Source organism: Urocitellus parryii, chromosome 5, assembly GCF_045843805.1.
Source record: "Urocitellus parryii isolate mUroPar1 chromosome 5, mUroPar1.hap1, whole genome shotgun sequence".
Taxonomy (NCBI): Eukaryota; Metazoa; Chordata; class Mammalia; order Rodentia; family Sciuridae; genus Urocitellus; species Urocitellus parryii.
The window spans coordinates 17136603-17151773 of NC_135535.1; the positions used below are offsets into that span (position 1 = coordinate 17136603).

The 15171-nt window shown below is 52.3% G+C and overlaps 1 protein-coding gene across 2 annotated transcripts in view; it reads right to left on the reverse strand.

The window, feature by feature from the left end:
- Positions 1-14534, reverse strand: part of Chst11 (carbohydrate sulfotransferase 11) — a 208723-nt gene extending 194189 nt beyond the window's left edge. The window contains exon 1 of one of the 2 annotated variants that reach the window (XM_026398486.2): positions 14432-14534. In XM_026398486.2, the coding sequence (XP_026254271.1) occupies positions 14432-14534 (103 nt within the window). Of the gene's footprint in view, positions 1-14416 lie in introns of both variants that reach the window. The other variant, XM_026398481.2, reaches the window with a different exon arrangement.
- Positions 14535-15171: the final 637 nt, after the last annotated feature.

Here is a 15171-nt window from a genome sequence, read left to right on the forward strand (position 1 = left end):
GCTCAGCTCTGAAAGGATTTCACTAATTCCTCCATTTTCAAAATAATCTCCATTCCAATATGTCCCATAGGCTCCCAAAATTAAGCCCTGCTTTAATTAAGACTTTCCGATCCCGAATCTCGGATCCTTCCAACTTGTGGGCACAAACCCAGCTCGCCGGTCCACACACCCCCTTTAAAAACAAGCTGCCGTCGGTGAAGACACTGTGACTTCTGTGATTATTACGCTTTGGGATGGGTCTCCTGGTGATGGGGGGGGTCAGTGGGAAAATGGGGGAGGGGGCCTAAGGTGATGAGACCACCCCACACCAGAAAACCAACTCAGCGCCAAGTGCCGCTGTCTAGCAGAGAAGGGGCCTTGCACGCAATCCTGAAAGTTGGGGGTGCCTTTCTGTGTGGAGTATGAGCTGGACCATGCACCCCTCTTCTCCCCACAGCTGCCTACCAGGAGTTCTGACAGGAAGAGGGCAGAGCACAGTATCTTCCCAGGGGACAATGAGCTCAGGCCCCACACACCCTGTGCCTGGGTCTCGGTTCCCAGGAGGAAGGGTGGACTTGGGCCTTCATCTGCAGGGTGCACCCCGTGGCACCCCCAGCTGCAACCCGACCCCAGATCCACCCTGAGCTCACAAGGAAACCAGAAATTCTCCTCCCTGGGAGGAGCAACACACTCTCCCTTCCTCCTGCCACTTCTTTCAGGGCCCTTGGAGGGCGAACCTGGGGGCACCATTAGCAACCAAGAGACTGAAACTCAACCTCTGTGGCCTAAAATTTTGGCCTGAGCAATGCAAACCCGGAGTTTCAAATCCCACCCCAGAGTGCTCTGAAACCCCGTCTTACTTTGCACTCGGTACATTCATGAATAATCTCACCTCCCGCTAAAGGATAACAGAAACTCTTCCAAAATGTCCCCGAGTTCATTTTGAGAAAGTGAGTTTGAAACTTGTGCCTTTCCACTGAAACGGGAACATTCAAATCAAGCTTAAATGTCACTTCTGAAAAACAAGAGACCCTGAATCTTCTATGGCTCCCTCGTCCCAAGAATAAGATTCAAACTGGAGAGCAGCACTCAGCGGCCTCGGGTCTCCGGCCACGACCCCTCCACCCCTGGGCCCCCAGTGGTCCCAGACATCCCTTCTGACGGCCTCCCTCCCCGATGAGCAAGCAGCTCACCTGGGCGGTTTCCTGTTCCTTCCCACATGCCCCCAGCGACGGCTACGCATCCTTCAGGGCCCAGGGTAGATGTCACCTGTCCCTTGAAGCCTTTCTCGACACCCCCCAGTGGAAATCCTCTTCCCCCTCCCTGCTTCTTCCCCTTCAGTCTGACTCTCTTTAAATCCCCAGTCCCCTGTCCATCCAGAGGATTAACCCCTCCTTAGCTGGGGCGTGGCCCTCCAACCTCCGCATCAGAACCACCGCAAACCAGACGCAGGCAGTTCCCTGATCCACCGCTTTCACCCCCAGGCCTCATCTGTGGATGGAGCTCCTTAGGATCTCAAGGGAGAGCCACACCTCAGGGGCCACTGAGAAGCCAACGGCCTGGATCCTCTTCCAGTTTCCCAGGCTTAGAAGCCTGCCATGACCTCAGACAGACGTACACGACTTCCCCACCAAATCTCCCCTTTAACACACTGAGGCCCAGGAGAGTCAAGCTCTTTCTTCTCAAAGGATAGAGTCAAAAAGGAAAGACAAGGTTCCCTTTTAAAAAAGTGGGGGAGGGGAGGGGAAAAACACAACCCTAGTCCACAGCACCCAGAGTGCTCCAGTCCGTTGGTGCCACCTGCCATGCTAGCAGCCACCAGTCACCTGTGGTTGCTGTGCACGTAAACCGTGGCTAGTCCACACAAAGTAGGTGTCAAATACATAATAGATTTCTGAAGGCTTGATATCAAAAAAAAAGAAAGAATAAATGCCACGTTTTTCTTTATCCACTCATCCACTGAAGGACATCTAGGTTGGCTCCACAGTTTAGCTACTGTGAATTGTGAGGAATATTATTCAACACTAAAAAATAATAAGATCATGGAATTTGCAGGGAAATGGATGGCATTAGAGAAAATTATGCTAAGTGAAGTTAGCCAATTCCCAAAAAAACAAATGCCGAATGTTTTCTCTGATATAAGGTCGGTGATTCAAAGTGGGGTAGGGAGGGAGAGCATGGGTGGAAAAATTACCTCTAGATAGGGAATAGGGGTGGGAGGGAAAGGAGGGAGAATGGGAATAGTAAGGATAATGGAAGGAGACGGTCATCCTTATACAAAATTCATGTATGAAGATGTGAATTTGGTGTCAACATACCTGACATACAAACAGAGATTTGATACACTGTGGTATAAAGGTGTATTAAGAATTGTAATGCAAAAAAATTACGAATGTAATGCACCCCTCTATCATGATGTATGTAAGAAATAATAAAAAAGAAGATGATTATCATAATTTTAACACTGGTTAGTTCAGATATTAATCCCACCCTTTTCTTCTTACTTCTTCCTATGTGGTCACCAGAAAATTCAGTTACGTCTGTGGTGGGCCACGTGCTTCTACTGGCCAGTGACGCCCTAAAAGGGTCCGATGTGAGACCCTTACCCTGCAACCGGAATCATCAGATGGCTTCCTGGGACATACTCGTGACTCTGGTGAGGCAATCACCACAGCTTTGACACTGTCCCTTCACTTGGGGACCATGGTTATCAAAAGGGTGGCTGCTGGGTTCTTTCCAACGGCGGCTCATTGTGGAATCCAACTGTAGATCAAGTTTGTAATGAGACGTGCACACCTGCCCCTCCCAGGCAGGAGGAACCCTGGGCGGCCGTGATCACTAACGCGAATTCCTGCAACAGACCCTTCCTGAGTGAGGACGAGGCACCCGATGTGGAGACGCTGTGGGGAACACAGCATGGCCCCTGTCCTGAAGGAGCCAGTCACCAGTGCCTGTAGGATCAGAGAGGGCCCAGCACTAAGTAGTCTGGGATGCAGAGAAAGGCCATCATTCCCAGACTCTGAGCAAGAGAAGGGGACAGAGGAATCACACAGGAGGGATCCTAGGAACTGGGCTCTGACCTCAGGACACAGCCAGGCTGAAGCGAGATGAGGGTCACAGGCACACAGATGACAGCCCTGGTCCCCAGAGGGGATGAGCTCACCGAGGATAGAGTGCAGGTAAGAAGAGAAGAGGCTATCACTGAATGGCCCAGGCACCAAGTCCACGGCTGAGCTTCGGGCCCTAATGAAATAATTACCTCTTGACCTAATTAGTTGAAACCCAGAACGAGTTGACAGAGTATACCAGTGACTGTCACAGTCCTGGGTGTCATCATCCCGGAGTCAGGGTCCTGTTCCCATCTCCCAGGCAGGCAAGCTCCTGGCCTCTCAAAACCTCAGTCTCCTCATCTGGACAATGGGAGGCCAACCTCAAGAGGCTGCAGGAGAGAGCAAATGGGATAGTCCAAGGACTGCAGCTGACTGTCATCTGGGAGTAAGTACTTAGTAAGTGACCATTGTTGCTAGTATTATTTTTAAGGAAAGCCTCAGATAAACACTGAATCTAAATAAAGGTTTCCAAACTGTTGATATTGTGAGCTGGGTTGGTCTCTGTCGGGGGAAGGAGGATCCTGTGCTGTGCAGGAAGTCCAGCAGCACCCCGACCTCCACCCACTGGACGCCAGTTGCAATCTCTCACCAGAGGAGACAACCACAAATCTCTCCAGACATTGTCACATGTCCCTTGGAGGAGAAGGCAAACCAGCCCCAGTTGAGAGCCGATGGTCTGACGCATGGTCAGGTGCATGGACATGGTGGGCCGCTTCAGCCCATAGGAAGTGTCACTCTCCACTTGTGTTAGGCACAAAGGCCCCAAGAGACTGCCTTGAGCATGCCCTTTGCCTCCGGCCGAGGACGAGAAGGCCCCACCTGAAACAGGGTCACAGAACCTTTGCCCCAAATGTCAGCATCTGATGACGTGGCGGGGGGGGGGGGACTGGCCAGTTAGGAAGGCCCTCCATGCAGAAGCTCCATGACACCTGCAGCCAAGGACTGAGTGACAGGCCCCTGAGCAAGAACCCACAAGGTCCTCCACCGCATGCAACAGGCCCAGATGTGGAGAAGGCCCGGGCAGCTCTGTCCTGTGCAAGGAGCCGTGCAAACCACCTGACCACTGCTCGTGCCCCCGAGGGCTGCCATCGCTCGAGAGGTCTCTCCCAAATGACTGCTCTCCACCCTCCTCGGAGCTCAGCTTCAGAAATGGCGTTGACTGGTGCCCTGCGCTGTTGTTTTCCAAGTGTCACTTTTTAAAGTTAATGGGAACCTGAGGGGTAATGATGTGCATAATTGGGGGGAAAAAAGCTTATGGTCTTTGCACTCGGCATGAAACCACAAAGCTGGTTTTTTTTTTTTCCCCACCCAATATAAACTCTGCTTGCACAGAATTGCATCCTGGAGGCAGCTGGGCTTTGGCGATGACGGTGGGGTGGCCATTTAGCACAGTAGACGAGGCCGGAAGCGCCCGGGGCAGGGCTTCCTAGGAGTCTGGGTAAAGACTGGCACCAGAATGAGAACAACAGGGCTGCAGAACAAGCCAAGGTCAAAGTCTCAGAAAGAGGGACCACAGGTGGCCATCCTAACCACCACCTGTGGACAGGGTCCCGACGCCCGCCACCAGGGCACTCTCACGTCTCCTGTCACATTTGGTGCTCACCCGCCACCCGCAGGAGAGGTGGGCGTTATTCTGCCCTCCCTTGGCACCCGAGGGCCAAACCTGTGAGCCCGTCTCTTGCCCTCAGTCTCAGCCCATCCGTTATGAAGCTCCTACCGTGTGCTGGGCACCTGTCCAAGTCACGGGTGCAGCAGGTCTGAGGCCAGGTGCTGTTTACACCGAGATCTGAGGGTTTTCTCAAGATTGTGGCCTTTGGGGAGGTGACTCTGAGGGTCAGAAAGGTCCCACCTTGGCACTGAGTTCCAATGGCTGTCATCAATCCTTGGGGTGAGTGCAAAGAGGACCCCCAATTGACAGGCCCTACGAGATGTTTAGAGCAACAGAGACGAGGTCAGACCGCCTTGGTGAGTTTTGATTCCATCAATCCCGATCCTTGTGACCCGATTCTCTAATAAACTGGTGATAACAATTGTGTGGACCTCAAAAAGGTCCTGTGAGGAATAATATATATCCACTGCCAGACCCCAGGCCATCCTTATTGAATAATAGCCAATAAAGAGCCTTATTACACCATAGGAGGATCCCCGATATATCTTCTCCTTCCATCTTTAAAACCCCCTTTTCCCAGAGACCTCCCCTGGCCCTCTATTTAAAATTGGCCAGGTGCGGTGGTGCACACCTGTAATGCCAGCAACTCAGGGAGGCCGAGGTAGGAGGATCACAAGTTCAAAGCCAGCCTCAGCAACTTAGTGAGGCCCTAAGCAATTCAGCGAGATCGTGTCTCTAAATAAAATATTTTAAAAAGGGACGGGGATGTGGCCCAGGGGTTAGGCATCCCGGAGTTCAATCCCTGGTACCAAACTAATGAATAAATAAATAATAAAACGGCCACAGCCTCCCGTGGCACTGCCACCTCACAGCCCCGTCCTTGGTTCACCGTGCTCTGCAGGACACTTGTCACCACCGAGCTACTTGACAACTTCAGCGTGCATCCGTCATTCAGACTCCCCCACTAGACCGCGCTCCACAGGGGCACGGAGCTTTGTGTCTTTTGTCCCCAGCACCTAGAACAGAGCCCAGTGCCAAGTGAACATTCACCGAGAATGTCCTGAAGGGGGTCAGAGGCGCACAGCGGGCGGCGCAGCCTGGAAACTGGTCTCTGGCCTCAGATTCACGGTGGCCGGCGACCACATACAATGACGCTACCATACGTCAACCATTAAGGAATGTCAAGGGGGCCTATGCGCTCTCCCACTTTGGGGATTCTTTGAAGTTAGCCGCTCAAAAGGCAACCCGGTCACTAGCCCGTGCCCCTTAAGTTGACTTTGTGGGTTTTGTTCCCCCAGAGCTTTTAAGAAAACTACTTAAAAGGGACTGATAAGAGTCAGGGACTGATAAGAGCTCAAACACTTCAGCTGCCAGGTTTCTTTCTCTCTGTCCCTATCTACCTGAGATAGCGGCCCTTCCCCTGCTGCTTATCAGAACCTCTCAGCTCAGCGGTGCTGGGTTAAGGCTGTACTTCTGCCTGACGTTGGCCAGGGCGGGTCTGAGGGTAACGGGTTACATCAAGACGAGTCTAGGCCTGGGGTTCCAAAGTCAGGGGACGGTGGACCTCAAAGGAGTCTGGGAAGGATCTAAATAAAAGTGAAACTTAAGTAATGTTACTTATACAGTCAGAAGCACCCCATCTCACCTGTCACCTCAAGTCACGTGCCATTTACAACAGGCAGGCAGGCCACCTGAGGGGCAAGATGGGCAACCGCAGACCATGGACCACAGTGGCCACCTGCGCTCAGTGGATCAGGAGAGGAAGGAGCCGCCATTCTGCTGTGGTCCGGTCTACGGCGTGAGACCTGCTTTAACTATCCTAAAACTCACAAAAACGTAACAGAGGCTCAAAGGGGCCCGGCCGGGAAGCCAGAGTTGGGAGATAATGGTCCCAATGCAGGGCCGCGAGAAAGCACTGAGCCTCTCTTTCTGGGTCACACTACACAGTAAAAAGGACCACAGAGAAAGAATGGAACCCACAGAATTATCCAGAAGATAACAAATTAGTGGAATTCCACTCACCGTGGCAGACAGGGTCCCATGAAGTTAGATAAGGATGGTAGGGACGTGTTTAGATTATTCATAAACAAAACATATTGGAGAGAGCTCTTGGGGTGCTTTACCAATGGGGCACGTGGGTGCTCATTACTCATTCTACTCTCTTTCTAGAATGCTTTCCACGCTGCAGACTGGCCACTGGGAAGCTGCATTTCCCGTGCTCGTTGGAAGCGAAGGTTCTGGATAGGAACTTGGTCCCCCTGTGAGGAGCACTCATTCGAAATGCAGAAAGCAGACGTGAAGCAGAGGCCACCTTCCTGCCTGCAGGGCTATTTTGCTACTGGTCAGCACGGTGATGGGACACCAGGATTTTGTAGACGGCCTTACAGGGCCCGCTCTCCAGCTCCGTCACGGGTTTTATCTAGAACTTAATAAATAGCCCCAGGCCCAGTGTGAGAGGCAGCAGCACCCCGGGTGCGTCAGCTGTTTGGAGAAGTCATGCCAACACACACCCACTCATGAGTTAATGCAGGCCCTGCTCCCGGTAGCCGCAAGCACAAAATTCCCTCCCGTCAGTCCCTTTCTGCTTCAAATACCTGGGCTGCTTCCTATTACCTGCCTGCACTAGAGCAGCACAGGAGCAGGGAGGTTTGGGAGAAAGCTGTTGGGTCACCAGCGGCCCGAGGCGGCTCCTCCCTCTCCATCGGTGGAGCTGGCTGGAAGGGGTGGTTTTGACATTCACTTAGTCACTCTGTAAGCCTTCCTCAGACCCCCTGGCTAGGCCCAGGGGTAGGAAGGATGATCAGGGCAGGATGCATACCCTGCTGAGCCAAAGGGGAAGGGGTACCAGTAAGAACTGCAACACGTTTCTGAAAAGACTAGAGAAATACTAAAGCCCAGGGACAGCTCAGAGGCCTTGGGGGAAAAAATGAAAGGATTTCACATGGGTGGATTTTTTTTTTTTCTCCAGGAAATGTCTGCGTCTACTTGTATTTGAACTTCCAGGTTGAAGGCCCGAGTAAATAACTTATTTCCTTCCCTTCCCTTCCTGACTCTAAACCAACCTGCTCATTAAAGGTCAGCACCCTGCAAAGATGCCACCAACCAGGACACGTTCAAATGTCAGTATTAAAATGTGTGTCATAAAACAGGCACTCAGAGGACAGGGAGTCGGGGACACAGACTAGCACCCAGGCCTTTCCCTCCCAAATCCCAGGCCCATCTAACCCCTCTGTGCTCACGGAGTGACAACCTGTGCCCGATGCTGTTTAGGGCTGATTTGATTCCACCCATTGGACCTTGAAGAGCTTAAGATGCCCCCCAACAAACTCAGCTCAATCTCTTTTTCTGGTCTGTAATGTTACTGCTTTAAAAACTGAAAATGGAGCCCGTCTAGTTTGCAGGTGGGGGAGCTTCACAGGGTGACACTTCAACCAAGTGCACGGTGGGCGCCCGAGACTGCAGGAGCAAGAGGCCTCATCTGAGTGTGCGAGCAGGAGACCTGAGATTCCAGCCCTGCTCCAAGCCACCTCTGCTCCAGGCTTCTGTGCACGAAGCCTCCTGGGCTTGGCCTCCCTGCCACAACCAGGGACAAGGCCCACACGGTCATCCACCCCTCCTCATGGTCTCCCTGCCTCCCTCTGCCCTGGGTACGCTGACCTCCTTCCCAAGGATGTTTTCTTTCACTCTGGGACCAAGACTTGGCCCCGGGGGCTCCCCGCCTGGAACATGCTTCCCGGAGTGGACACATGGCCTGCCCCTTCACTTCTGCAGGTCTCTGCTCTCCCATGTCATCTTATCAATGACATTCCTAATTACCTCTCTGTGACATCACAGCCCCTGGACTCTCCTCCCTGCTTGGTGTCTCCTTAGACCATAAACACGTCCGACCTCTCCACTGGCAGCCCAGCCTCTGTCCGCCCCAGGAGAGTGCATGTTCCATGAGGGACAGATGCTCACGGTGCGTCCCCAGGACCTAGAACCCGAGAGGAACTCTGCCGGTTTCAATCCGCCACATCCGATCTCAGGTGCATCCGATTACAAGCTCCAGGAAATTCTAATTGACGGATCGGCTTGCCCAGTGACCTCCTACGAAGAACTGCCCGCCCTTTGATTTCTTCTAAAGATGGGGTCCCCCTGATTCAAAAGCAAAACTCAAAAGAAAGAAAAATGTGTCAGCCAGACTCCTGGGTTTTCTGTATCAACGCTTTGAAAAGAAGCCTGCTGGCCCTGGCTTTCGTGACAACCTCTGTCACTTGACCTCCAGAATAAGACCGGGTCTGTCCCTCGGTGGGGTTTAGAAGGGAAAGGGTGGCGCCTGAGCTTCTGAGCCTTTGATTTCCTGTTTTTAAATGGCTGTGCTAAGCCAGTCCTAGGCAAAATGATCTTCCACCAGACACCTAGAAACGGGGCTGCCTCTGCTAGGGGAGGGATCCCCCGGCCCCTCACTCCCCACCCCACACAAACCCCCAGCCTCCCCTTCGGAGGTGCCTGCTCACCCGGCTTATTTCACAAGACAATCAGTTGGAACCAACAGTGGTTCTAACTGTCAAAGGAAATTGCGTCAGAGAGTCTATCTCATCTCAGCCGCTGTAAGGAAACCGGGCCGTGAGGGCACCAACGTTTAAACCACCCAGGGGAGACCCCGGACAGAGGATGTGTCTTGTCTTTCAGTTGTTTAACGCTGTTTCCAGGGTTCATGAAGAAGGGCTTCATACGGAACACTGCCTTGACACTTTTTCCCAAGGAAGTTTCAGATAGGTGACACAAAAACAGTCACTATGTCTCTATGACCCCAAACTCATTCTGTGCCTAAGCAAAAAGATTCTCTCGTGTAAAACAAATTTGTGCAGAAACAATAACAAAAAAGAAAAAAAGAAATGAAACAATTCTGGCCTGATATCCTGCAAAGGGGGTAGGTGGTCTCCCTGCCAGAGACACACGCAGGTCTATGAGTTTAAGAGGTTGTGGCTAAACACACTGTCTTCAAACTTAATACCTAGTCACCATAGTGATTCGTTTATCTAAAATAATATTTTATCAGTCAAGGTAAAAAAATGCATGATGTCACTTCAAAAAAATTTTTTAATACATATAGGTAATAGATCCCTCATTTGAAATGTGTAGGGCCGGAAGTGTTTCAGATTTAGGATTTTTTTCAGATTTTTGGAATATGTGCATATGCATAATAAGAGATCTTGGGGAGTCAGACTCATATATAAATGTGAAATCCATTTATGTCTCATACACCTTGCACACATAGCCTGAGGGTAGCTTAATACAATATTTTTAGTGCATCTGTGTTTTGAATGTGATCCATCACATGAAGTCAGGTGTGGAATTTTCCACATCGACTCTCAAAAAGTTTCAGATTTTGCAGCATTTTGATGAGGCGTGTTCATTTGCATATATGTTCTAGCAAGTGGAGAAAAACTGGCAGTTTGCCGTTGAGTGATCAAACAACGGATAATTGTTTATCTTCAGGCATCCAAACTTTCAAAGACCATTATGTTTATAATTAGATTAAAAGTTCAATACCAACTGCATTTTATATTCAACCTGGTCCAATGAAACTACATGGAGGTAACCGGAGAAGTCTTTAAAGAAAGACTCTACATTCAACCAGGGCGAAGAAATCCCAGGTGACAGTGAAAGTCAACATCATGCAAAAGGAAAAAGAGAGAAGAGGGAGAGAAGAAAAGCCTTTCTCCTGGCAGGCAGGTCTCTCTTCTACAAACCGTAGCCTTCAAACAAAAACCACAATCCTACCCCACAGCACAAAAGGAGGTGGGAGGCTCAGCACAGAGGCAGCCCGAGGCCTCCCCCGCCCTAGCCCCACTTGCTCCATCAAAGCCGGGCCTGCTGCAGGTATGCAAGACATTTTAATGTAAGGGGATGAACTTCCACAAGTTCACAGAGGGCCTGAAAAGAGTGCAGAAACCACAGGTATGTGCCTCCAATCGCACTGCCTTGGGGAGTGGTTCACATCTACACGGTGCCTGTCCTGAGGACAGGTTCTTCAAGTCCGTGGCTAAAAGGGGCCAGCCTTCCTCAGCATCCAGGGCACACTCTGCCTGACACCTCAGGGGCCGAAAAATTGAGGCCCCGGTGAGAGCTCCTTTCTGGTACCAGATCAGCTTAAAATGGGTCTAGGTCTCAGGGGAACTCCGGAAGGCAAGGACATGTCCCCACCGACAGAGCCAGAGTCACCGGCGAGACATTCTTGGCAAGGCCTGAAGTCACCTTCCTGGAAACTGGCGACAGGGGTCTGTTTCCAGACTCCTAGACGTCACAAGCATTCAGGCAGCGAAGACTTTACAGAGACTCTGCTGCATGTCGGGCACTGAGTAAAACATCAGGATGGGAACGGAGTTTGAAATGTGAGGCCTGCCTCAAAAAGTATTCTTAATAAAGATGATTAACTCAGAGGGTCAAAGACTCCTAAAGAAAACTGCCTGGCAAGGCCCATTTCTCTAAACCCTCCACTAATTGATGGCTGATTACTCAAATTCGTGAATTACTCAAGCTTATGAATTAGAAAAGTACAGAAGACAATGGCCCCGGATCAGAACAGGAGGGAAAGACCCTGACAGCTGTCTTCTTTTATGATCCTCTCCCCTTCACACCCTCCAGCCACTAGTGAAGCCTGAAGTCCATTTTTTTTTTTTTTTGGAACATTATTTTTCTAACTCACATCTAGAACTCCTGCCAGAGGGCTCCAAATTTTTAGCAAGACAATCTGTACCATGCTGTGGTCCCTACTGCCTCTCCCAGAGTGACCTGGAGAAACCGAAATTGCAAAGCCAGGCTACCAGTATCAGCTCTCCTCATCCTGAGATTCTTCAGAGATGCAAAAATCAAGTCACATTTAAAGAAATTCAAGGCAGGCACAGTGGCACGCGTATATAATCCCAGGCACTAGGGAGGCTGAGGTAGGAGGATGGCAAGTTGGAGGCCAGCCTGAGCAACTTAGCCAGACTCTGTCTCAGAATAAAATAAAAAGGGCCAGGGATGTAGCTCTGTGACAGAGCCCTTGCCTAGCATGCAGGAAGTCCTGGGTTCAATCCCCAGCACCACAAAACTCAAAGCCATAGGAAAAAAGATGTAGCACAGGTTGTCATCAAAAGCATACTCTAACAAAATGAACCCCACCCCCCCCCAAAAAAAAAGTTTTAAATGGATTCCAAACCATTTTTGCATTTGGCATGCCCCAGGTAATAATAAACTGTTGATGCAGAATTTTTGCTGAACTACATGTAATTTCAAACAAGGAAGACCTTTCAAATTAACTGTCTATAGTTCCACATTCAAAAGAATGTTTTAAAAGTCATATTTGCTGTGCACTGGGGGGAAATAGCTGAAAAGCATCCTCATAGAAATATGAATTTTTAAAAATGCCAAATAAATACATAGATAAACAAACGTTATTTCTGGTGTGGAAAGGGGACCAGAAAGCGAAGCAAAGGGCAGGGCAGATCCAAGAGAGAGGATCCTGACCAGCCCAAGCTTAGTAAAGGCTGTGCTGCTAGTTCCAACAGGCTAGACGGAAAAGAGCTCCATCTACTTCCAAGTCGACTAAATATTCTGACTAGAGCTGGAAATTTTAGCAAAGAGCCAATTACAAGTTGCAAGTTTCTTCCCACTATCTTTAGCTAGAAAGTTATGTCCCAGTTCTCTCCTGGGATCTGTGAAAACGGATTTTGGCTGGACAATTCACAGGTACAGGGAAGCTAATGTGCATTCCCGCTGGGGGCTGACACTGATCCCTGTTGAGGCATTTCTGCAGAGCATTACCTGGCGTGCTCAGTTCCAGCAAAACTTGAATGGGCCTGAACACATCTCTCGAGTCTAGACCAGATCATCAGGCCCTTTGTTCGAACTGCTTGAGCTCCATTATATCCGCACACCACCCTGTCCTCTAACCCTCTGGGGAGAGTCTGGCCTGGTCTCCAGCAGCCCCAGAAGTTTGGCACTCTCTGATGCCCGCTGCAACCGCGGCCTGGCTAGGGGAATGTGAGCAAGGTCCATTTTTAAATTCCCTTAGAAGTTTCACAACCACAGGTTTGGGTGAGGAGACAAACGCCGCTCTAGTTTGCTGACATTAAACTAAAAATACCCAGCTGCAAACAAAAGCCATCTTTTACAAGGGCTGGCTGGGATGTTCTGAGGTTCCAGAGGGTAGTGCGGGACCATATCCCTGGCAGCCAGGCTGCCTTAAGGACCGGTCCAGGCCCAGCAGGGCAGTGGGGCCCTCTGTGCCCTGGCTGTCAAGGAATCCCAGAGCCGGCAGCCCTGCCTGTGATGCAGAGAACAGCTTTATTCCTCTGCCCTCCACCAAGGCGCAGGCTTGATGAATTCGGGGCTGCGTCTGCTGCAAGTGTTAGATACACACTGAGGGGAGAAGGGGGGGTGCAAAATGAAAACCACCAACCCCATTTCCCTGGAAGGAAATGTGTTTCCACCTCCCTACTCCTTGCAATTCGAACAGTAAATCATTGTTGTGACTACACGGGGAAAGGCAACTCTGAGACATTAAAAATGCATTTCAGAGCCAAGGTGGCCTGGCAGGGATCTGTTAAGAGGTGACAAATGAGGAGGTGGCGTGGGGACTAAGGCTTGGCGGGGAGAGACTCATAACCCCAGGCGGCTTCTGGGAAGGTTCTACCGGTTGGAGACCAGCAGCAAAGTCCGGGGCCACAGCGCAGGAGGGCACCCACCCACCTCCCCCTGGTCTCAAACTTTCCTCTGGCTCCTCCGAAGCAGCAGCGAGCCCTGTTCGTCCCTGTCCTAGTCTAGATTTCAGATCTGGAACTTTGCCTAAGCCAGGGGGGAGAACCGAGAAAAAGGTCTTTCCCCCCCACACACACACACCAAGGACGGGACTCCTCCGCTTGGAACCCAGGAAGAGGGAGATGCAACCTGACGATCCGCCCAAGACCTGGCCAAAGTTTCCTCCAAAACTGTGGCCAAGGGTGACCCAAGAGCTCTGGGTCCCCAGTTTAGGGTCTGGGGGTAGGTTGGGTGTGTAGTAGGGTTGGGCCAGGACCCAGGGTACTGGCCGCAAGATCAACGCGAAGCAGGACCCTCGGGTGTTTTGCAAAAGGCCGGTGCCTGACGGAGGGCAGCTCCGGGAACCCAGTCTCTCCCCGCGACCTGCGCAGCGCTGCCGAGCCCTGGACACGTGGGAGCTGAGCCTGGGGCTGCCTAGTTCGCTGCAGGGACTCGCAACCTCGCCGGGGCTTGCTCCGTTCGTCCCCAGGGCCCCCAACCAGGAAGAGGCAGCGCGCCGGGCTCGGGAGCGGCCAGCTCCGGGCGCCTTTTCATCCTCAGATCTCGGTAGGATCAGGAACCGAGTTTTTTCCTTTTCAAACTAGCCCCCACCCCTGGCAGCTCCCCACAACCTCTACCTTTCCCTGCTACCTCGCAGACAGGCAAGAGACACAAAGAAAAAGAAAAGAAAGAAGGAGGGGAAACCTCTACCACCCTTCCTGGTCCCATCCTCCAGTCTGGGGCTGGGATGAAGAAGAGGAAGAATCACACCTTCTCTCCTCCTCCCCATCCTAATTCGGTGACCCGGGCGGATCCCGGCGGCAGGATTCCCGAAGAAGAGGCCGAGGGGAAAGAGGTAAGGTTGGAAGAGGCAGAAACCAGGCGAGGCGAGCTAGCGAGAGCGCGAGAGAGAAGAAAATATCCAACAAAACCACGCTAACGCGCCCCCTACCTGGGTGCAACATACTTTGGAAATAGAAGATGACCAGGATAAAGGATCCCAAGCAAGTGGCCAGCACCATCCGGCAAATTCTGTTCATCCTCATCACTTCCAGCAGCGCCGGCTTCATGGCTTTTGTCCTGGCTGCAGGGACCGGGGAGTCCGGGAGGCGCGCCCGGGGCGCAGGAGTGGGGACCCCGCCGCGCGGACCGGAGCCCGGGAGGCTAAGGGCAGGGCTGGGCAGCGATCGGGGAAGGATCGGGTGGCTTCGCGGCGGTTCTCGGAGCCCCCAGCCCGGGGCCGGGGTGTGGAAGGCGCCGGAGTTGGTCTGGAAGTGCCGAGATGCGTGGACCAGCGTCCGCGCGCCCCTGCTGCTGCTCCTCCCCGCCTCTCCGCGCGCTCCGCCGCCTCCTCCGCTCGCTCCGGCGGTCGCCGCTGCCTCTTCGCGGGCCGGGCGGCTGGGGTGCGAGCGGCGATGGTGCTGCCGCCGCTGCTACCGCTGCGCTGCACTGGCCGCTGTGGCTGTCGGACGGCCCCCTCCCTCCTCTCCAAAGGCTACTTCATTGCGCTCCAATGATCTATAGATTCCGAGGCTGGGTTTTACCAAATGCAACTCGCAGCCCCCGGCGAGGGGAGGGAGCCTGCGGAGCGGCGAGGAGGGCGGGGCCGCGCCGGGGCGGAGCGTCGCCTCCCCCCGCCCCTGCCCGGGACATGGTCGCGTCCAGCTGTTTCCCGGGGAGTCCGGAGTGCGCCGCGCTCCCGCAGGG